This window comes from Solanum stenotomum, chromosome 10, assembly GCF_019186545.1.
Source record: "Solanum stenotomum isolate F172 chromosome 10, ASM1918654v1, whole genome shotgun sequence".
Lineage (NCBI taxonomy): Eukaryota > Viridiplantae > Streptophyta > Magnoliopsida > Solanales > Solanaceae > Solanum > Solanum stenotomum.
In genome coordinates, this window is record NC_064291.1 from 50,383,170 (window position 1) to 50,405,173 (window position 22,004).

The following is a 22,004-nucleotide window of genomic DNA, read 5'->3' on the forward strand; positions in this document are numbered from 1 at the left end:
CGATTCATTAATTCTGATTTGTCTGGCAATTTATATCCATCCATTCTAGTATTGTCATTAAGTCTTTTGTAGTTTTTATATATATATATATATATATTAGTTTATTGAGAAGAAATTTTCATATTTAAAAATCTTTTATCATAATTAACTTTTTATTTTTTTATGCTATGAAGAATAGTTTTTTTTTAAAACTTACTATAATGTCATCAATTTTGAATACTTATAAACACATATATTCAAAAAATATTGATATATAAATCACTGATCAAATTAAATTAAAAACAAAAGTTAAATAATAAATTTCTCCTTTTTACCAACTATTTTGTCAACCTTACAAATTTATTTGAATACTTTCATGAAAAAAATTACTTAAAATTTTCAAATAATTTATTAGAGATTTCAAAAATTCTCAGGTAACAATTGCACACAAAAAAAATTCATTGAATTTTATTTGGTAGAAAACTATGAAGGAATTAGATATTTTAAAAGTATTTTTTTTTGATAATCTTCATAAATTCTCACGTAATTTATATATTTGTTTTGTAGAGGCATAAGTTTAATGAATTAAATAGGTCTATTATTCTTTTTTTTAAAAATGATGATTTAATGACATGACATATCAACTATAATAGAAGGAGACTTTTGAGGTATTAGTATATTTTTTTGGGGGGAAATAATTAGTAATAATATTAGTCACTTCCTATTTTTTTTTTTAAAAAAAATATTGTAAGTATGAATTTCAAAGTACACAATTAATTATATTGTAATAGTTAATTGACATTTAATATTATTGATTCATTATACAGTTTATGATTAATTGATGCAAGTTAACATTCATGAGTGATTTGCATATCGATATGTTTTTTTGAATATATGTCTTTATAAGTATTTAAAATTGATGACAGTATAATATATTTTAAAACCCTATTTTATCATAGCATAAAAAAAAATAAAGTTTAATTATGATAAAAGATTGTATGAAGTTTTCTTCTTAATAAACATATATATATATATATATATATATTAAAAATAATAAGATTATTATTTTAGTTAAATGAGTTTGATGAATTGAATAAGTCTATTATTTTAAAAAAGACTTTAATAACATGGCATGTCAACTAGGAGAGAGTAAATTTTTTAAAGTTTTAAGTATATTTGGAGGAAAATAGTGATAGTTGAGTGATATTTTGATCCTAAATGAAACATAAATGATATTTCAAGGCAATTTCCTAAACTTGGGTGACCATTTAGGGAATTGACTCCACACGAAAACTGCCAGCAACACGCCTCGCCCCAAGGACGATCAAACCAATCGAGTCCGTCCATCGCCCTTTCCTCTTCCGAAATGGGGGGAATTGTCAGGGAAAAGGAGTTTGTCCCTAATTGTGAAAGATTTTTGAGTTTTGAATTACGGAATGGGCCTCGTTTCTGCTCCCTGGTTTCATTCTATAAAGGCTTCCCTTGTTCACTGTTGAAGGGGGAGAATTTTTTGGAGAAAATATTAGGAAATGTTAGAAAGAGTGGAAGGATTTGCAGAGAAAAAGGAATTTAAAAGCTAAAAAGATTACTTCAAAATAGACCCAAAGATTTTTCTTCGCTTTCCTTCTTTGGTCGTGGTTTGCTGAGGTTCACTGTAGTTCATTGAAATCTGGAAGCTCGCTCCGTTCGAGTTCGTCGTCCTAGTATCGCTGCCCAGAGGAAAGTAATATGTGTTTTTCTCAATAGCGCTCTCTTCGTCTCTTTTCCTTTCCGAGTTGACATTTTCGATATTGAAAATACGTAATCACTGGTTGTTTGTTTATTAAATGCTAGTTGGGTGGCGATTTAGTATAGTGAGTGAGTTCTTGACTGATTTTGTAGTTCCGTTTTACAGGCCTAGCTGAAATTTCCTTTCTTTCGTTGGTTTTGTATTTGAATCGGCTGGTTATGATTTTTTATTCGAAGCATGTTCTAAATAGCCGGCTATTGTCACGTATCTACTTTCTGATAGATATAAAAGTCTTAGTAGCTAGCTAGTGTGATAGGTTCTTGTGGTATCTTCTTGTCCCTTTTTTACTTCAAGTTGAGCTAAGGTTTGAGCTATTTTCAAGTTCATTTGGTCTAACATTGGATATGTTGTACATTTTGCTTGTTACTGGCAGTAAGTGCCGTCTTAAGTGCACTTAGCTCTTTGTGTTAGTGTAATCTTCTTTCGTTTTGTTTCCTTCTAATCATGACAGCAAGTAGGGGTCGAATGTTAGTAAAATTTTACTTAGTATACTATGGTATCGATTTGATTCATCAATTTATTGTCTTGATTGCAAAGTAATTTGGTTGCCTTTGCTCTTAACAGTTTAACGTTTTGATTAAGATCCGGACAACATGAATTGTGATACTTGGTTTCTCCACTATATTTTTTTTTACTTTGAGTTAACACAATATGAAGGTAGTTACTATCTAGGGACCTGCCTCTGTTCTTCCCCTTGATTACATCTTGTTGGCAATGATCTAGCTTAGATTTAACTCGTGATACCATGCTCAATCTTAGGCTATTGTATATTGTCATTTAGCCGATATTACTTTTATTTCTTTTCAACAAGTGACCCCCGTCCTTGTCTAGTCGGAAAACACTTGTTCTGAAAATAGCATGTCGTTTAATTTATTCATTAGTTTGGTATTACTACTCGATAGTGCTAATTCTCTCTAGATGTTTTTGCTTATTTATGTTGGTTTATGCTAGTGTCCAGCATATGATAGTAGAGTCATAAATATTCTTATTTATTTAACCATTTCTAGTCTCTTTTCTCTCCTTTGCCTCTAATGGTCTAGTATAATATTGCCTCCAACGTCTGTGTTTATTTTATCGTAATGAATTAGCATTGTTAGGTTCTATTGGAAGAGCTATTCCGACTATGGCATAAGCTATTTGAGATCATAATGTGTGGGCAATTTTTACTTGATGTCTTTTCTTTATATTAAATTATCAATGGATGATACTTATGTATTTCTTTTATTTTCTGATGCATGTGATTTATTGATGAGTCCTTTGGGACTTAGGCCTTTATCCTTGCATTGCTAAGGGGCCATTAAGGCCCGATGTCCCCTCTTCCTTGAGTCAGCTATCAGGGAAAATTAGAGAACCAGGCGCACAGGTTGAAAACTGATGAATACAGGCTGAAAATGGGATTTTCACGTTCCGGAAATTTGAAAACAAACTGAAATACTGCCTGTATACAGCCGTATACACTGATATACATGGAAAAAATACCGATATACAGGTTCAAAAAAATGAAATGAAGGTTGCAGGGGTCAAAATAGACTGTATACACTCGGTATACAGTCCGATATACACAAAAATGGATCAAAATATGGCTTATATATATCGATATACACTTTTCGTATACACAAGTCTTTGGGGCGAAAATGGGCTTAAAGTCCAATAGATTGGGCCCAAATTTGGGCATTCTCTTGTTATTACCATTATTTATTTGTTTGTATTAACTCTCTAACCCTTTTTTATGTGATTTGTTAATTAACTTAATTAAATCCGCAAAAGATGAACCATATGCTTATGTTAGATATATTTCAATAAATTTCCTTTTTTATCAACTCTTGTACTATTATTGAAAACTTTTACTTAATCTTCGATTAATTTAAAATAGTCTCCATGCTTTAAATGGCTAAATGAATCTAAATTATTATTTTTAAGAGATTCAAATAAAATTCTAAAATAGTCATTAACCGTTTCCATCCATCTTGTTGCATAATCCATACGTGCATTTCTTTACTCATGTTTTTCCCTCCGTATAAACAAAGACAATCTTCCATAGTAGTCAAATAAAAAACTTCACCCTCACCTACAAAATCCAAATATTGTGTTGAAAGTATCTTCACTTCATCTAAAATCACGTCAAAGTGTAAGATTGTAGAAGTTATACATACGAATCTATTAATTTTCTCATTCAAAGACCAATATACACAATCTTGAGTAGTACTCCCCTCAAAACAATAATAGCAACGAGATATACGTGGTGGTAGTTTTGGATAAGCAGAACTTGTTTTACATGTCCAAGAATCGTTAGACAGAGAATATACCGCAATCAATATAACCTTGTAATCATAAGTTTAGAATCATAGCACAAATCACAAGCATGTGGATATGTTTGTTGGTGTTTATAGTGTTTCACATAAGGACATTCAATAATTCGATATTCTCTAGTAGACGGATTCCACAAAGCATAAACTTTATAGGCACTAGGGTTCTTTAAAAGCACCAAGCCATCACAAGACCCAACAACTTCAGGATATTGGAACCCTTTTCCTGGAAACAATGGTTCCTCACTCATCATAACCAATCGCAGACTTTCGAGTTCTCTAAACACGGAATTACAAGAATATTTTCGTCGTAGCAATAACTTTTTAAGGCCCACCACTCTAGATTGATCACGATGAGCCTTTTTAAATTCTTTCTCGAATATTATATCTTTTCATGACGTAGAAATCGACTGAAAACGTAATAATGATTTAACTGGAAGCCTAATAAAGATGGAGAATAGAATATCACATAGAATAATAGACCTATCGATATGTTGTATGCAGCGCTGTTGTTGGGGGAAAAGTGGCCGCTTTTCATTAGGGTTTAAAGATGATTAAATAGTAAAAAATAAATACACTGTCAACATGTATAAAACTTAATATTTGGACAAAATACATAGTATTTAAACTTAAATAAAAATTGTAATTACGAAATTATTGAATTCTATTGCTGCTAGGAAACCATTATACTATTATGAATTATCTATCTCCATATATTTGTATTTTGGTACGACTCTTTTTTCTCTTTTTATTATTTCATGGTTAATTATTTCACTTTTTACGTATGAAAAACAAATATTTTTAAAAAATTATAAGAGATAGCCTATACTAAAACCTATTAAATTTGTAATTGTTACTCTTGTTGTCTTAATTTATGTGACATATATTTTTAATGAATGATACATTTCTATATTAATAACAATTTAATTTTAAACCTTTTGTATCGTTAATAAGATGATGTGTAGTCGTATTAATAACAATTTAATTCTAAACCTTTTAAAGGCACAAATAGACATTTTTAAGACTGCTAATTAAAATTCAGTGCACAAATAAAATTTGAATAGAAAATATTCTTAAATAACACAGAGAAAAATACTTGTGTTGGCAATCAAAACTCTTATAAGTAGAACCCCAACACATTGTACTGAAGTTCGAAACTGGCTATGAATCCAAATTGTTGTTGATGCTACCTTGAATTTCATGTTATTAAATCGATCATCGATTTCTTCCTCTTGCGCGTGACAGTTGCTCTCCAAAAATATAAATTATCCAAACACATTGTAACTATCGAAAATTTCACTCCAAATTTACTCATGTATTTCCTCATACAGACTAAGACAACCTTTCATAGTAGTCAAACCAAAATACTCATCCTCAGCACACGTCAAAGTATAATTTTTATAGAAGTTGTACATACGAATTGGTGTAATCATTCACAGACCAAAATAAACTATCTTGAGTGGTAATTCCCTGAGAACACCGATAATTAGGTGGTATGTCTACATAAGCCAAATATGTTTTATTTGACCAAGAATTATTAGACAAAGAGTATACCGTTTAAAATAAGCTATAAATCAATATAATCTTGTAATCATCAACCTTAAAATCATAGCACAAACCACAAGCAATTGGAGGGTTGCCATTATAATTGTGTTTCACATAAGGACATTCAAGAATCCGATATTCTCTAGTAGATGGATTCCACAACGCACAAGTTTTGTAGGCCATATAGTTCTTTAAAAGCACCAAGCCATCACATGAGCTAACAACTAAAGAATTTTGAAACTCTTTCCTTGGAAAGAATGTTTTTTCATCCATCCTAACTAGCCAGGGACTTTCGATTTAAAAACAAACAGTCTTAATCATTTAGTATTCATATCTATCGACAAGATCTTAATCATTTAGATTTAGACTTCTTAATCTTGATAAAAACATATGAGGCCACAATGTACAACTTATTGTGGCATCCTAGTTTTCCTCGCATGAATATGAGAGAATAGAACCTTCTTCAGGACACTAAATTGACACATTTTTAAGAGTGCTAATTAAAATTCAGTGCAGAAATAAAATTTGAATAAAGAATAACACATGGAAAAATACCATGTGTTCAAAACTTTTACAAGTAGAACCCCAACACATTGTAATGAAGTTTCACATGAATCCAAATTGTTGTTGATACCGATCATCTCAAAAATATAAAGTATCCAAACACATTGAAACTATGGAAAATTTCTCTCCAGCTTCCTGTCCGATAACAAATCGTTGCTTTTTAGGACAGTAGACGAAAAGTCCATCGTCATATTCTCTTCCAAAGAGAATTTTGCCATTTTTTCTGCAATACGAAAGCTTGTTATGTAATAGAAACCTAATGCAAATTTCAGGCAAGTTGTAAATGGTCATTAACCGTTCCCATCCATCTTCCCGCAAAATCCATACGTCCAATTCTTCACTCATGCTTTTCCCACCATACAAACTAAGAACACCATCTATACAAGTCATATATACCAAAATACTCATCCTCACCTACAAAATCTAAATCTGATATTGCAACTTCTTTCACATTATTTGAAGTCATATCAAAGTATAAAATTATACAAGTTGTACATACGAATCGGCATATATCATTATTCAGAGACCAAAATAAACTATTTTGAGTAGTAATACCCCGAGGGCACCAATAATTAATAAGTGGTAGTTCTAGATAAGCCAAACTTATTTGATTTGACCAAGAATTATTAGACAAAGAGTATATAGTATAAAACGAGTTATAAATCAATATAACCTTGTAGTCATCATCATAGTACAAACCACAAGCAATTGGAGGTTTGTACTTGTAACTGTGGTTCACATTTAAGAATTCGATATTCTCTAGTGGATGGATTCAATAAAGCACAAGTTTTGTAGCCCATAGTTTTCTTTAAAAGAACCAACCCATCACACGAACCAACAACTGAAAAATTTTGCAACTTTTTTCTTGGAACGAAGGGTTCCTAATTAATCGGGGACTTTCGGGGTCTCTTAACACGAAACCATGGCTCATGCTTTGTCGTATCAGCAACTTTTCACGGCCCGATGCTCTAGATTGATCACGGTGGACCCTTTTAAATCCTTTGTCACATATTGTAGCTTTCCATGACACAGAAACGGATTGAAAACGTAATAAACATTTAACTGGAAGTCTGATAAAGATGGAGAATAGAATATCATAAGGAAGAATAGACATATTGTCTTCAAAGGCCTTTTGTAATTTCTTCTTTGTTGGCATTATTTTTGCCGATATGGGTTTTTATATGATTAATTATGCATGTAAAAAAATAGTGTTGATATTCAATTAGGTCACTTAATTTTTATAGCAAGTGTATTCATAGTACGTAACCTAGAATAAATAGTAATTAAGTAGTCAACTTATTGCAAGAAATTATGTATACATTGATAATGTAATAAAAAATAAATACATCACCATGCATAAAATTTAAAATTTGGACAAATATATATATAATATTCAATTTATACAATTTTAGTTGCTATAATTACGATATTATTGAAGTCTATTACTGTAAGGAAACCATCATACTATTATGAGTTATCTATCTACATATATTCATATTGGTACGACTCCTTTCTCTGTTATTATTTCCTGTTTAAATATTTTGTTCTATTTTTAACTAAGAGAAAATAAATATTTAAAATAGTCTATAGTATCCGTGAGTAAATTTTAGGTTTAGCAATTATAAAAATCATATTTTTATGTTATAGCTATAGTTTATATAATTGCGCTCCATAATAAACTTTATGTTTGCTATGACTATTAATCTGTATATTTTGGTATACATATACATGAAAATTTGTATTTGTATATTTCAGTATAGTTATATATAAAAATCTATATATGTATATGTAACTGTATTTTTGTATATATGTTTTTTTGTTGTGATTTTCAGTCGTATATGTAAATGTGTATTATATGTATTTAAATATAAATCTGTATATGTATATGTAACTATATTTTTGTATACAGATAGATTTGTATACAAATCTCTCTCTCGTTTTATACAAACACATATTATACATTGTATTTTGTATAATCTGTGTTTGTATAAAGCGAGAAAGAGAGAAAGAGAAAAAGAGAACTGGCAGGGGAAGATTTGTATTGTATAATTATAATGTATAGGACGAAGATATATGTATTTGTATGTGTATATACAGTTTTCTCTCGCTTTATACAAATAGAAATACAATGTATACATTTGTGTTTGTATAAAGTGAGAGAGGACAGGGAGAGTGGTGAGCGAGATCTGGGAGAGTGACAAGCGAGATTCGCTCAGGAGGGAGGCCAATGGCAAACTGTTTGCTACGGATTAGAATTAAATGAAACTGTGGTTATATCATTTAATTTAAATTAATAATTTGCTATTTTATACAATTTTCTCTTTTTCAATTATATTTCAATCGATGGCTATATATTAGAAAATAACATTGCTCCAAAAATTGGACAGGCCGTGAAATTTCTACCAAAAACTTTTCTATTTGGGCCCATCCATTGGGAATTGACAGCTTGAAGGCCCTAAGTATTTTATGACCCAAAGGCCCAATTCAGATATGACGAGGACGATAATCACCTCTTTTTGTCGTAAAAATAAAAATAATTTATCAGAATCTTGTGGATTTGCATGAAGATTTTATATGGAACTTTTGTCTTGCTCAACATAAATATTTTAAAGAAACTGAGTAATCTGTGGGTTTTGAATTGAAGTTTTGCCTGTAACTAAGTTATGCCTTTTATGCATAACTTGTGGGTTCTAAAACTGAAGTTTTATAATTTATGGGTTCTCAACTAACATTTTGCTTCTATAGGTATTAGGTGGCATAACGTGTTATGCCTTTTAAGGCGTAACTTGTGTTATATTATGATATGTAAATATAAACTTATGCAAAGTAAAAAATATTTGTTATTTTAGTGTCATGGCACCTTAGACCACTTATTTCTTACTTATAATACTAAAAGACAAAAATTAAAGACCATTAAATTTAAGGACATCGATTAAAAACCAGCCCAAAATAAGAACAATATAAAAAATATTTTTAAACAACAATTAGTATTTAATCAAGCTTTTAAAAGTGATTTCTAAGTGTATTTTACAAAGATTTCTATTTGTACTATAGTAGAATGATGAAACAAATATAGATGAATTAACTTAAAGAGAGAATTTATTTTTGTTGTTCTTTCATCAAGTGACAAGTCCAATCCAACAGTTAAATCTTATCATAGTGAAATGATACATTATATTTGAACTTGTTTTTGCTTTAACTGTGATGAGCACAAAATGATATCACAGAAAAAATATATATATTGGTAGTGTAGAAGAAGAGCTGATAACACACAAAAACCTCAACAACTTAAAGCAAAAACCTTTCAAACTTGTTTTTCTTTATAAGAACTCTATATCTAATGGCATAAAAATGCACAAATCCTCCTAATTTTGGCATAATATATTTTTTTTTGGATGAGAAGAGGGAGCAGCCTCGGCCTGATCATCCAATTCAATCTGACAGACATGCATGATTCTGTAGTCAAAGCAAATTTCACAATGGGATGATCATGTTTTGTCCTCTTCCGCGTTTAGGGAACATGAATCTCCCACTGGAAAAAGATCTCTTCATCCCCATAGGAGTTGGCACACAATGTGGTAAGGTGTTTACTTCTTCTTCTTCCCCTACTTCTTGTCTTGATGTTCCAACATCTCTATCGTGAAACGGGCAATTCCCCATTTCACAATCTTCATCGTGATCAATCTTTAGTATATCAGCTATAGATAAAACACCTCGCGACACTTGATCCATTGATACTGATCTTCTTATTAGTAGATTCATATTTTGTGTTATTAGCCTCTTGGAAGGAACTCTACTTTCTACAACTTCTTCTTCATCATCTTCCTCTCTGACCCCCATTTCTATATCATTTTCAGGTTGGTTTTCAGAGGTTCTCTCATTCATCAAAGGAGGTTCGATAGCTGGAGGAGGTAATGGAGGTGGTGCAGCAGTTACAAACACTATATTAGAGCGACAGAGAGGGCAATTGGAGTGAGATTTCAGCCATGTATCGATGCATGTCACATGGAAAGCATGGCTACATTTTGGTAAAAGTCTAAGGCTTTCATCATCTAGAAATTCACTCAGACAAACAGAACAATCAGTTCCCTCAGCTAATCCACTTCCTTTCTTGTACTTAAACACCATAATTGACTTGATCAGAGATTCGTCTAAACCTGTTGTGTTCACATTCCATGCTTCATGATTTGAAGGATCATTCTCTTCTAGTTCTGAATCATTAAGATGATTCTCCCTACTTCTTAAACCAATCCTGTGTCCACAGCATTTTGACATTATGACATAGTAGCTAACTAGAAGGAAAGCACTAGTAAGAATTCCGATGATCCCGATAACTAGAGGAGAGAAATTTGGACCAGAATCATCATCAGCTGGGAAGTCAAATGGAGGTGGAGGGGGGAAGATTGTATAACACCATTGTGGGCAGTATAAACTGCAGAATCCTTGAGAACAATCCCTTGTGCTCATATGTGGAGGTGCCCAAGTTCTTGAACTGTTTACAGACACCATTTATCGAACTCAAGAAAAACAGACGAGAAAAAGAAACTTAACATCACACTTTCAAAGACAGTAATCTTGACACACTAAATAAAACAAAATTGAAGTGAGGACTATTCCTAATATACTGATATAAGATGGAAGTGAAGAGCAATGGATGAATGAAACAGAGAGAAATTATGATGTTTGCCTTGAAAGGGTGAAGGTGAAAGAGGGGAGGCAGAGATAAAGTTGTTAAACGGAAAGCAAGGAGAATAATAAACCAGGAAGGGAGAATGCTTTGTGATAGGTATTTTACCTTTAGTTTTCTTTTCTTTTCTTTTTTTCCCTTCTTCTTCTTTAACTTGCTTTATTATTGATAGTGGTCTGTTGACTAATCATGTTGATGGGGAACTCATCAAAGTAAGCAATGCTTTGATTATGGTTTAAGCCACTTTAAACTAACTCTAAACAGTATATTACTTATATATATATATATATTGCATGAAATCCACACCATGCAAAGCAAAGCCCGGTATTTAAGTGGAGAAGGGTAGAGGGGCGGGCCCGTTATCCACCGAGTTTAGAAGGCTGTGATTGGTCCAAAGGGCGGATCACAGACGGATTTCTCGGTTATCAAAAAAAAAAAAAAATAAATAAATAAAAAAAAATAAAAATATATATATATATATATATATATATTGCATGAAATTCTGTGATTTTTATATTAAGATAACTAACTCACTAAGTTGACTTTCTAAGTATCTTCATCCATAAGCAGATCCATTCCAATCACTTCCATCAAGAAAGTAAACAAACCTTGTTATTCTAGCCACTAAATTCGATCCATAAATCTTTATGTATGATTTGTTTAGTTTTTAAATTACTTCATTAACATATTGAATACACAAAGTAAGCACCATTAGAGAAGAGCACACTTGTAAAATCAACCAAAAGTATTCTTCATTATCTTTGTGACTTTGACATTGAAAGTGGGAATCTTGGCTATATAGCCACTTGAGAGAAGAAGTATATATTCTCTTTTTGGTTCTTGATAATATTTTGTCCAACAAACACTACTTTTTTAAAGTTTGATATTGTTTCTTTGGCCTTTCCTGTGTCTGGTTCTAAATATTGATCTAAATTCTGGCAGTGGATAGGGCGTAAATGAAGTGAGGTAAACTAAAGGAGCGAAGAGAATGTAATTGAACTGAAATTTACCAGTCATAAGGTATCTTTCCTGGATAATGTGGGTGAAAGAATTTAAGCATGGTCAATTATGTAGCATTTCCAAATTGTAATACCAAGAAATTCCTTCTCCTCGCACTCATTTATTTATTAAAAATCTCTACATAGGTTGTTGTATCAATACTTGCTTTTCTTTTTCCACTGAACGTCCAAATAGCTTCTTCAGCAGGAGGTCAATAATCAGTATTCCATTGGTTTCTCATTTTCCTTTTACTTTCCAAGTTCGATTGTAGTTTTGCAAAAGAAGAAGATAATACTAGTCTAACAAACTCAACCAATGCCTTTGAAGAACTCTTTGATTCCCTAAGCAAAGACAGATTTCCACAGAAATTCATGCTTCAGAAAATGTAATGACTAATGTAATTTCCTAAATATCAAGGACATCAAAGATAGAAACAAGATGATACATTGAACACTTAATATTCCTGTTCTTGTATCTTGTCTATATACACCAAGGGAAAGATATGTTGGCATGATCATCAATTTCAAGAAGTCATAAGTGAGAAAAAGACATTACACTCATTTCATATGCTGCTGCATATCTCCCTTGTATAATTGTAATAAACACACTTGTAAGATAACAGAATGAAGGATGATAGTTTAGAGTTTGCCAAGACCAGCCAAAGCAACTCTCTTGAATCCATCACATATTACCTTTCTAGGGCAATCATTGATCACAGAAAACCTCCAAGATAACATGAACACGGTTTATCCACAAGAGTTGTATTTTAACTCATTTTTCCGGGTTCGATAGTGAACATCTCATTTGTAACATGAATTATATAAACATTTGGTGAAGATCCTCTCAATAAGCAGAAGAGAATACAGAAAATATAAGTGAAAATCATATAAAGGGTGTATTTTGTATGTGAAAATCGTATAATGAAATGCAAAACTTGACCAATAATACCTATCTTTACATTTTTCTCATGAAGATTGACATTAGATCAATAAACAGGGAAACAAGATAAAAGGCCACCAAAGTATGACCAAACAAACACGTCAAATAAAATATATTTGGAGTCTACAAAAAATCTGGTTATCATGTAACAGTCAGCAACTATGTGCATAAGTAGAAGAAAAGTCTGGTTTAAACAGGACCTTGATGATCCATAGAAGTGTAATCAAGGGAGTCATCTAAGGCTCTTCAGGATTTTCCTGAGTCGGTGCTTCTTCCTTGTTTTCAGATCCATCAGCATCCCTTTCACTGAATTTCAAGCGAATTGGCCGGCCCATCAGTTCCTGCATTTTTAAATTAAGATGTCAAACATACATCACAGTCTTGACATTTACAGTACAAGGATTTAAAAAATAGTACTCCCTCCGTTTCACAAAGAATGACCTCCTTTCCTTTTTAGTCAGTTTCAAAAAAATGTCCTCTTTCCTTTTTTGGTAACATTTTACTTTTTGCTTTCCACGTGGCATGTTTAAGACCACAAGATTAAGGGCAATTTTGTACATTTGACATAACTTTAATTTAGGACCACAAAATTCAAAAGTCTTCTTTAATTTCTTAAACTCTGTGCCAAGTCAAACCAGATCAATCTTTTTGAAACAGAGGGAGTAATAAATATATATTTTCCATAAGTCTCTCTACATATACACCGACAGCACTTCCCACAAGTATGATTTTTTCTTATGATCAATTACCATACTTGTGTTCCAGTATGTACAGATCTAATGGAAGGGAATTTTTGAAGGAGCGTCAGATAAAATCAGTAGAAAATCCAGATTTATAGCCATTGGCAATTCTAATATTTTCAAGACTACTGGTTAAGGCATCTGAGACATAACCATGTTTGTGCATGATCCAAACAAAACTCAAAAACTATATAGGCATTCATAATGCAACACAATTTGGTGACATGTTTATAAAGAAACTACACTACTTGAAATTACTTTAGAGAACCAGTAGTAGGCTATCCAACCCATGCCTCAAAGATACTCCATGCTCACTTTATACCTTGAATCCGAACAATACAACCCAAGGCATTCTCTTGTCAAAATTTCTTGGCAAGTGTTAGACTATATCTTATCAAAATTTGCACCGTGACCATGGTTCTGACACTAAGTCCCAGTTTCATCGAAGTCTCTGACAAATTTCAATTAACATATAAACAATAAAAATGAGAATGTGTAGCTTATTTTAAAATTTTGACTAGTTAAAAAGATAATCCTCTAAAATACTGAAGCAGAGTAGTACAATGGCAAACACTAAATAAGATAGAATGATCATACTGGGAGAAAAAGGCAAATTAAGGGAATGTAGTTTGTTTAGGTATACCTTTCCATCTAAAGCAGATACTGCAGCCTCTGCTTGTTCTTTTGTGTCAAAGGTTACGAAACCATACCCAGCAGCTCTTCCTGAAGCATTGTCAAAAATAACCCTAGCTGAAATTGGATTGTAGTTTGCAGAGAAGAATTCTCTTAGTTGGGTAGACCTCACTTTCCATGCAAGATTAGAAACATAAAGTTTATGTCGTGTTTCCCCTTGGGGAGGTGTTGAAGGAGGAGGAGCTCCTGGAGGTTTCTTAAATCGCTTCGCAAATTCTACCCTGATGATTCTTCCTGATAATTCCTGTACCACCAAAATATGGACAAAGAAAGGTGAAGACACAAACAGGAAAAGGGTAAAACAAAAATAATAATGCAAAGAAACATACACATTAAATGAAAGCCAGAGGTTGCATTATGAAAAAAGTAATCCCTTAAGACAAACAAAAGGGAAATCTAAGCAAATTTCATGCTTATGTACTTAGATTAAGAAGTGAGATTTCATCCAGCTCATTAGCAACTAGGATGCATGTAATCTTTAACATAAAAAGGATGCATGTATCTCAATCCTCAGAGACAGAAGTAACCCATTCATTGTTCTATGAATTAGCTTCTGTTAGTGACTTTTAAATGTTAGTGAGATACAAGTTCCTCATCTTCAAATCAAATGATCCATGTCACATTATGACCCAAAAAGACCAAAGAAGTACTTTCACTTAAGCAGCATTAAACAGGTACATCATCAATCAACCCCTGAATTATTGAGAATGCTCTATTCAGTATTTATCAATGCTTACCACAAACATTTCTTAATGTTTTAACACAAGGCACCTCATGTTTTTATATTGTCCTTTGCTAGACATTTTTGCTTTTCTCTCACCCTCAAACTTACAGGAATTTTACTGTTACATTGACCTCAGAAAAATACACAAATAATGCTAACTACAAACAAACATCAATTATTTCTTTCTAGCATAATATCAAATGCTTCATGTTTTATAACCAAAAAACTTACATAAGAATCCAATTTGTCAATTGCAGCTTGAGCTTCTTCCCCAGACGACATTGTCACAAAGGCAAATCCTCTACTCTTTCCATCTTTGGTCTTTATAATCTACTAATTCAACACCCAAAAGGTAAAAAGTTAACACGTTTTTTTCAACAACAACCAGATAAACATACAGAAATTCAAAAAAAAAAAAAAAGAATACCTCAACATCATCAACAATTCCACATTCAGCAAAGATCTTCTTGATATCAGGAACAGTCAAAGACCATGGTAAGTTTAGAACAAAAAGCTTTCTTCTTTGATTATTCTTCTGGGGTTTCTCTGTTTTCTCTTCTTCATCTTCTTCTTGTACTGTTACAGGTTCAGTGACTTCAACTGCTGAGCAGTGAAGTTGGGTGCATTGTTTTCTTGAAGGAAGAGGAAGGGGACAAAGAATGGATTTTAGAGAAAGATTAAGAGAATGGTTGTAATTTTGGAGTTTAATTGAATTGACAAACAATGGGAATTTGAGATAAGAGGAGGAAGAAGGAGAAGGAGATGAGAAAATTGAGGATGCTGCTAATTCAATTGCAGCCATTGTTTGTGTTACACCAAGCTTCAAGCTAAGGGAAGGTCACAAAAGATGTTGCAAGGATATAATAGTCATTCCATCCCTTTCTCTTCAAACAAAATATTTTTTATACTACTCTCCTTGGGATATTTCAGTTTGGAGCATTATTGGCCACACTATAATTAAGATACCAAAGTCATGATACGTGTCATCTAATTTGATCTCCGTAGATATTTTTATTCTCCAATTTTAGATATGCATAAATATCTAGTCGCTTAAATTTTAATAAAGTTAAACAAGTAGATGTATCCGTCCTATGTAGCATTTTCTGTGGTAATTCACATCCTTTATGGCATTCTACATGATTATGTCACACATGACACGTGTGTTTTGTAACACCCCAAAAAATTTTCAAACTGATACTCGAACCATCCTTCGTTGTGAGTAGGATTTTACCAGGGAAATTAAAATTTCTTGAGTGTTAAAGTTACTAGATGTAGAACCTTGAGTTCCAAGAAGAACTAAAAAGAATTCATTCAAGTCAATCCTAAGTTCCTTTTAGTTTTGGGTCAACTTCAAATGACCATAACTTTCAGTACAAGATGAGTTAGGTGGGCTACAAGGTACCCAATGAAAGGTCTTTGAATTATCTTTCCAACGTCGCTGAGTTTACTAAGTTTCGAGTTCGGATGAGTGAGATATGCCCTTTTGAAGTCAGACTGTCCAGTTAAGAAAAGTTACCCGAAAATAGTAAGGGGTATTTTGGTCTTTTCCTTATCCAATCAGATTAAATTCATTTTTAGTAATGTTTTAGGGGTCTAATCCTATTAGCTTTAGTTTTATAATCCTAACATATGCCTAGGGTTTTAGTTGAGAGTTCAAGAAGAGAAAAGAAGAGAAAAGAGGAGAAAAGAGGAGAGGATCAAGCATTCGTCGAGATTCTTGCGTATTGTTGTGGATTTTTGCCATGGGTTTGATCCCTAAGAGGTATGTAAGCTTCCAAAGTATTGGGTTTGTTCACCCACACGCCAATCATATTATTTTCAGCGTAATTTCATTCTTAAAATTGAAAGATTAGAGCTCTTGATGAGTTCTTGATAGGTGTTCTTAAAGTTCATTCTAAATCTTATTTTGTTGGGGTTTTGATGATTTCTTGAGATTAAAGTGAGTGTTTTGAGGTCTGTATTGAGTATATTAGAGTGTACTTATATTAAGTAATCGAATCCAAGTGATTGGAGAAGAAACCGTTCGATTCTAGGCGAATTAGGGTGAGAAAACGAGCAAAGAATTTCGTCGGGTCTTCTGGGTTGGGGCCTGGCACATCGCACCAGTCAGAGCGCCCCAATGTATACTCTGAAGTTTAGGGGCTGGCTCTCCGCGCCACTCATAGCCCCAGGGTCGCCTGCCCAACAAGTTTGCAATCGGTTGCTCTGTTTGAGTTCTTTCGAAGAGTACCTTCACTCCTTTTCGATTCTAACTGTTTAAAGTACTTCTAAATAGCTAAAATCATTCCTAACATTCTCATAACTTTGAATTCATAATTCAAATTCAAGGTAGAGTTGAGAGTTAAATTTTGAGAATTCTTCCGAACATTTTAAGAAAGTCCCTTTGAGTCTTTTTGTGGAGTCTTCTACAACTTCTAGTAACTTGTTCCAAGACTCAAGTAACTGAGCATGAGAGTGAGGAGAATGTATTCATGAGTCTACCCTATCACCGATATCCTTCGTATCATGAACCATAACTCTTGAATTCATAATTCACATTCAAGAGAAAATTAAGAGTAGAATTCAAGAAAAGCCTTTAAGTTAAATTGTGAATCCTTTGAGATCAACTATTGATTTGAATTAAGTTATGAGGAAGTAAGTAAGAGAATGAGAAGAGTAGTATACATGAGTTCCATATAGTTATGTAGACCTTCTAGTCGAGTCGTTCATGCCCATAAATTTCGCACGGACTACATAAATTGAGTATCATTGAGAAGAGTAGTATCTTCAAGTTATAAATCTTGAGTATTGAGTCCCTAATCCCCTATGAGTTTATATTTCTAATCATGGGACTATTACATCTTACCCATGAAGTCCTTGAGTTGAGTTGTTCATGCTCATAATTTCGCATGAACCCTATAAGTCGAACAATCTTGAGATGAAAAGTATCTTTAAGTCCTTGAGTTGAGTAGTTCATGCTCATTCCATATGAACCCTCCGAGTTGAGCATCCTGTAAATGAGTAGTATCATTGAAGTTCTTGAGTTACAAGTATTGATTTCTACCTATGGTTATTGAAAACCTTGTGTAACACCCCGTATCCAAAACGGTCCAAAAATGCAGATTTTGAGAAGTTGCAGGTGCAACTTACGGTCACCATCCACGGACCGTAGGTCAGACCACGGCCCGTCCTGGTGGTCCGTGGTTCGCCACTGCAACCCCTCCCCAGCCAGCTCAGAAAAAAATTGGCTAAGTCTCGACCCACGGACAGACCCACGGTCCGTAGATCAGACCACGGTCCGTGGTCTGTGTCCGTGGATCAAGACCTCCTTACCCAGCCTCTGACACGAACTACGGTTGACCAGCACGGACCGTCATTCGATCCACGGTCCGTAGGTCTGACCGTAGATCGAAGGTTAGCAGCCAGTTAGCTGAAAATTCTGATGGGTCAACTTCAGATGGTCATAACTTTTAGCACAAAATGAATTATGTGTCCCATGACCTATGGTTAGATAGATAATTGAATTATCTTTCCAACGCCACCGAGTTTGCTAAATTCCGACCTCCGAGTAAAAAGTTATGCTCGTTTTAGTGAAGGCCTGTCGAGCAGGCTTGACTTACGGACGCAATCTACGGACCGTAGATTGACCTACGGCCCGTAGGTCCAAACCGTAGGTCACTCCGACAGCAGTTAATTCAGGGGTCTTTTGGTCTTTTCCTATTTCGTTTAACCCCTAAGATACGTCGTTTAGACCCTAAATCATGAGGTTTTAATTAGTTTAAGCCTAGAAACATAACTAGAACTTACCTAAGTCAAATTCATTAATCAAAACTTAGAAAATTAGAAGCAAGAGAGGAGAAAAAGGTCAAGAACCCTAGTTCAAGAACGCAGCGAGGTTTCTTCAGTTCCAGCCCCGAAATCGAAAGATTTCTCCGTGGAATTCGTCACCAGGTATGTGGGATTTCACTAGTGGGTTCCTTTCGCCCATTAGGTCCCTAGAATTCAGTCAGATTCTTGATTCCATGATTATGAACAGACCTAGGGTTTCTAGAATTATAGCAGATCATCATGAATTAGTTATTTAAATGTTCCAAATCAGATTATCATGTTATTGCTCAGTTTATCGCATGAATTTCAGAACCCTAGCTATGTATTTCTTTAGTTCTTGAATTACACATGCTAGGTCAGATATTTCAGTATTCAGTTTTACATGCCTCAGTTTATGAATGCATCATTATCAGATTAATTGTTGCATTCTCAGTTTGCATGTTCAGTTTCGAGCTATCCAGTATTTACAGAAATTCAGTCATAACCAGTTAACCACTTAATTCATTGGGAGTAGCATAATACCGAGTTGGACTAGGGTTTCAGCGTACCCATATAGTCCCAGAACTACGAGCCACGTAGGTGTAAGTCCCCTCTGTGGGCAACATCAGTTTAGTGATCACGCCAGCATGCCTCTATACCTCTGGCAGGGTATATTGGGTCCTCTCGATGGGGCGTATACATCGGACTCCACATTTAGCTCATGTGGTTTTATGTCGGTTATTAGTAGCTCCCACAGTTCAGTCAGACTCTATTGCATTGACCATATTTCAGTACAGTCAGTATTCAGTCTCAGCATGTTATAAATTTGGTCATTGCATCAGTTAGCTCAGTATTCAGTATTTTCAGTATCTATATCATGTTCAGATTATTTCATTGCTTTATTGCTTTGTTCAGTTATATGTTATTTCAGCTTTACTCTATCCTGCATGCTCAGTACCTTTCAAGTACTGACGCATACGTGCGCTACATCTTCTCGTGATGTAGGTTCAGGTTCTCAGTATCCAGATCACGCTTAGATCGGTTCTCGATCTTCAGTTCAGCAGCATCAGTGGTGAGTCCTCATTCTTCGAGGACTAGTGACATGTTTATCTTTATCGCTTTTAGTCTTTAGTTTCAGTTTTGCTAGATCTAGTTGGGGCATGTCCCAACATTTCTAGTCAGTTTAGAGGCTTATTTCAGACATAGTTAGATTCAGCTTAGTGTTTTGAGTTTGATATTTCTTTTGTATTAAACTCTCAGATTTGATATATTCAGTTATAGTATATGGGTATTCCCCATCTTTTCAGATTTATTTATGAATTAGCTTCCGCATCAGTTTATTATCTTTAGTATGCTCATGATCATGCCAGCAGGGTTAGCTTGGGATCACTTGTGGTCCTAGGTCCCGTGTCCGCGTCTTGGGGGTAGCTCGGGGCGTGACAAACTTGGTATCAGAGCATTAGGTTTAAGTGTCCTAGGATGTCTGAAAAGCCGCACTAGGTAGAGTCCTTTTCATGGGTGTGTAGTGCGCACCACATCTAATGAGAGGGAGGCTACAAAGTGTCTTTAGGAAAAATCTTCATTTTCTTGTTACTCTTATCGTGCGTAAGGTATGATCTAATTCCATTCTAACTCGACGTTCTACGTTTCAGTGATCATGCCTCCTCGTAGAGCTTATGTCAGGAATGCGAATGCCAGGAACGCAAACGCAGCTCCTCCAGTTCCAGATCAAGAAGTCTCAAATGCTGAATTCAGGAATGCCATTCAGATGTTGGCTCAGAGTGTCGCTAACCAGAACAATCAGCGGGTTCAAGCTCCTGTGAATGCAAATGGTGGATCAGCAGCAGCAAGGGTCCGTGACTTTGTTAGGATGAATCCTCCAGAGTTCTTAGGATCGCAGACTGGTGAAGATCCCCAGAATTTCTTGGATGAGATCAAGAAGATCTTTGAGGTGATGCAGGTCACTGGGAATGATCGGGTTGAGTTAGCATCTTACCAACTTAAGGATGTAGCTCATATCTGGTATACTCAGTGGAAGGAGAACAGGGGTACAGATGTTGCTCCTATTACTTGGGAATGTTTCAGCGAAACCTTTCTAGACAGGTTTTTCCCCATAGAGTTGAGAGAAGCAAGGGCCCAGGAATTTATGAACTTAAGGCAGGGTAACATGACTGTCCAAGAGTATGGGCTCAAGTTTAACCAACTCTCCAGGTATGCTCCTCACATGGTTGCTGATTCCAGGGCTCAGATGAATAAGTTTCTCTATGGAGTGTCAGACTTAGTGAAAACAGAGTGCAGGAATGCTATGTTGTTGGGAGACATGAACATCTCTAGGCTCATGACTCATGCTCAGCAGGTTGAGGGTGATAAGCTTAGGGAACAGGCTAAGGAGACTAAGAAAGCAAGAACAGGTAACTACGAGTATTCCCACCAGAAATCGGGTGGTGGAAACCGCTCGCATTTTCAGCAGAAGTCTTCGACTCCAGCCCCTTCATCAGCTAGTGTTCCATCCCCCAGGTTCCGTAATGATCAGAAAGGTAGGGCGTCAGGCTCTAAGTCTCAAGGTAGTGTTTCAGGCACCAAAACCTACCCAACTTGCCCGAAATGTAGTAGGAACCATCCGGGCGAGTGCCTTGCAGGTAAGGAAGGATGCTTTGGGTGTGGCCAGTCTGGTCATAGATTGAAGGATTGTCCTTCAAGACAAGGTCAAGGAGGAAATAATGGTAGAGCTCAGTCTACAACTTCAGCAGCACCAGCAGGTCGCCCGACTCAGCAGGGTAACTCTTCTGGTACTGGTGGCGGACAGCGCCAAAACAGGCTTTATGCTCTTCAGGCTCGTCAAGATCAGGAAGATTCTCCTGATGTAGTCACTGGTACGTTACGAGTCTTTGATCTTGATGTTTATGCATTGTTAGATCCAGGGGCTACTTTGTCTTTTGTAACTCCTTACATAGCAGTCCAATTCAGTGTTAGTCCAGAAACTCTTTCAGAACCTTTCTCAGTCTCTACTCCAGTCGGTGACCCAGTTATAGCTAGACGGGTATACAGAAATTGCCCTGTCACAGTCTCTCAGAAAGTCACCTCAGCAGATCTTGTAGAGTTAGAAATGGTAGACTTCGATGTCATTCTAGGCATGGATTGGTTACATTCATGTTATGCCTCAGTTGATTGTAGAACTAGGATTGTTCGTTTTCAGTTTCCAGACGAACCAATCCTAGAATGGAAGGGTAGTAGCTTAGCGCCTATGGGTCGA

General features: G+C 34.7%; 2 protein-coding genes across 2 annotated transcripts; both read right to left on the minus strand.

The window, feature by feature from the left end:
- Positions 1-9,587: 9,587 nt before the first annotated feature.
- On the minus strand, positions 9,588-10,920 carry LOC125878385 (RING-H2 finger protein ATL52-like). The gene has a single exon (XM_049559629.1). The coding sequence runs from the start codon at positions 10,690-10,692 to the stop codon at positions 9,658-9,660; it is 1,035 nt and encodes a 344-aa protein (XP_049415586.1). The 5' UTR covers positions 10,693-10,920; the 3' UTR covers positions 9,588-9,657.
- A 1,935-nt stretch (positions 10,921-12,855) lies between these two features.
- On the minus strand, positions 12,856-15,792 carry LOC125878392 (28 kDa ribonucleoprotein, chloroplastic). The gene is made up of 4 exons (XM_049559638.1): positions 15,393-15,792; positions 15,197-15,295; positions 14,192-14,485; positions 12,856-13,149 (listed from the first exon to the last, which is right to left on the minus strand). Exons 1-4 carry the CDS (start codon positions 15,765-15,767, stop codon positions 13,045-13,047), a joined length of 873 nt encoding a protein of 290 aa, XP_049415595.1. The 5' UTR covers positions 15,768-15,792; the 3' UTR covers positions 12,856-13,044.
- Positions 15,793-22,004: the final 6,212 nt, after the last annotated feature.

Bases quoted from the DNA above. Each gene is read 5' to 3' on its own strand.
- LOC125878392 (XM_049559638.1), bottom strand. From the start codon at position 15,767: ATGGCTGCAATTGAATTAGCAGCATCCTCAATTTTCTCATCTCCTTCT. The intron at 14,486-15,196 runs GTAAGTTTTTTG...TTGGTGGTACAG, and splicing joins TTGACAAATTGGATTCTTAT to GAATTATCAGGAAGAATCAT. The intron at 13,150-14,191 runs GTATACCTAAAC...TTAAAAATGCAG, and splicing joins TATCTGCTTTAGATGGAAAG to GAACTGATGGGCCGGCCAAT.
- LOC125878385 (XM_049559629.1), bottom strand. From the start codon at position 10,692: ATGGTGTCTGTAAACAGTTCAAGAACTTGGGCACCTCCACATATGAGC.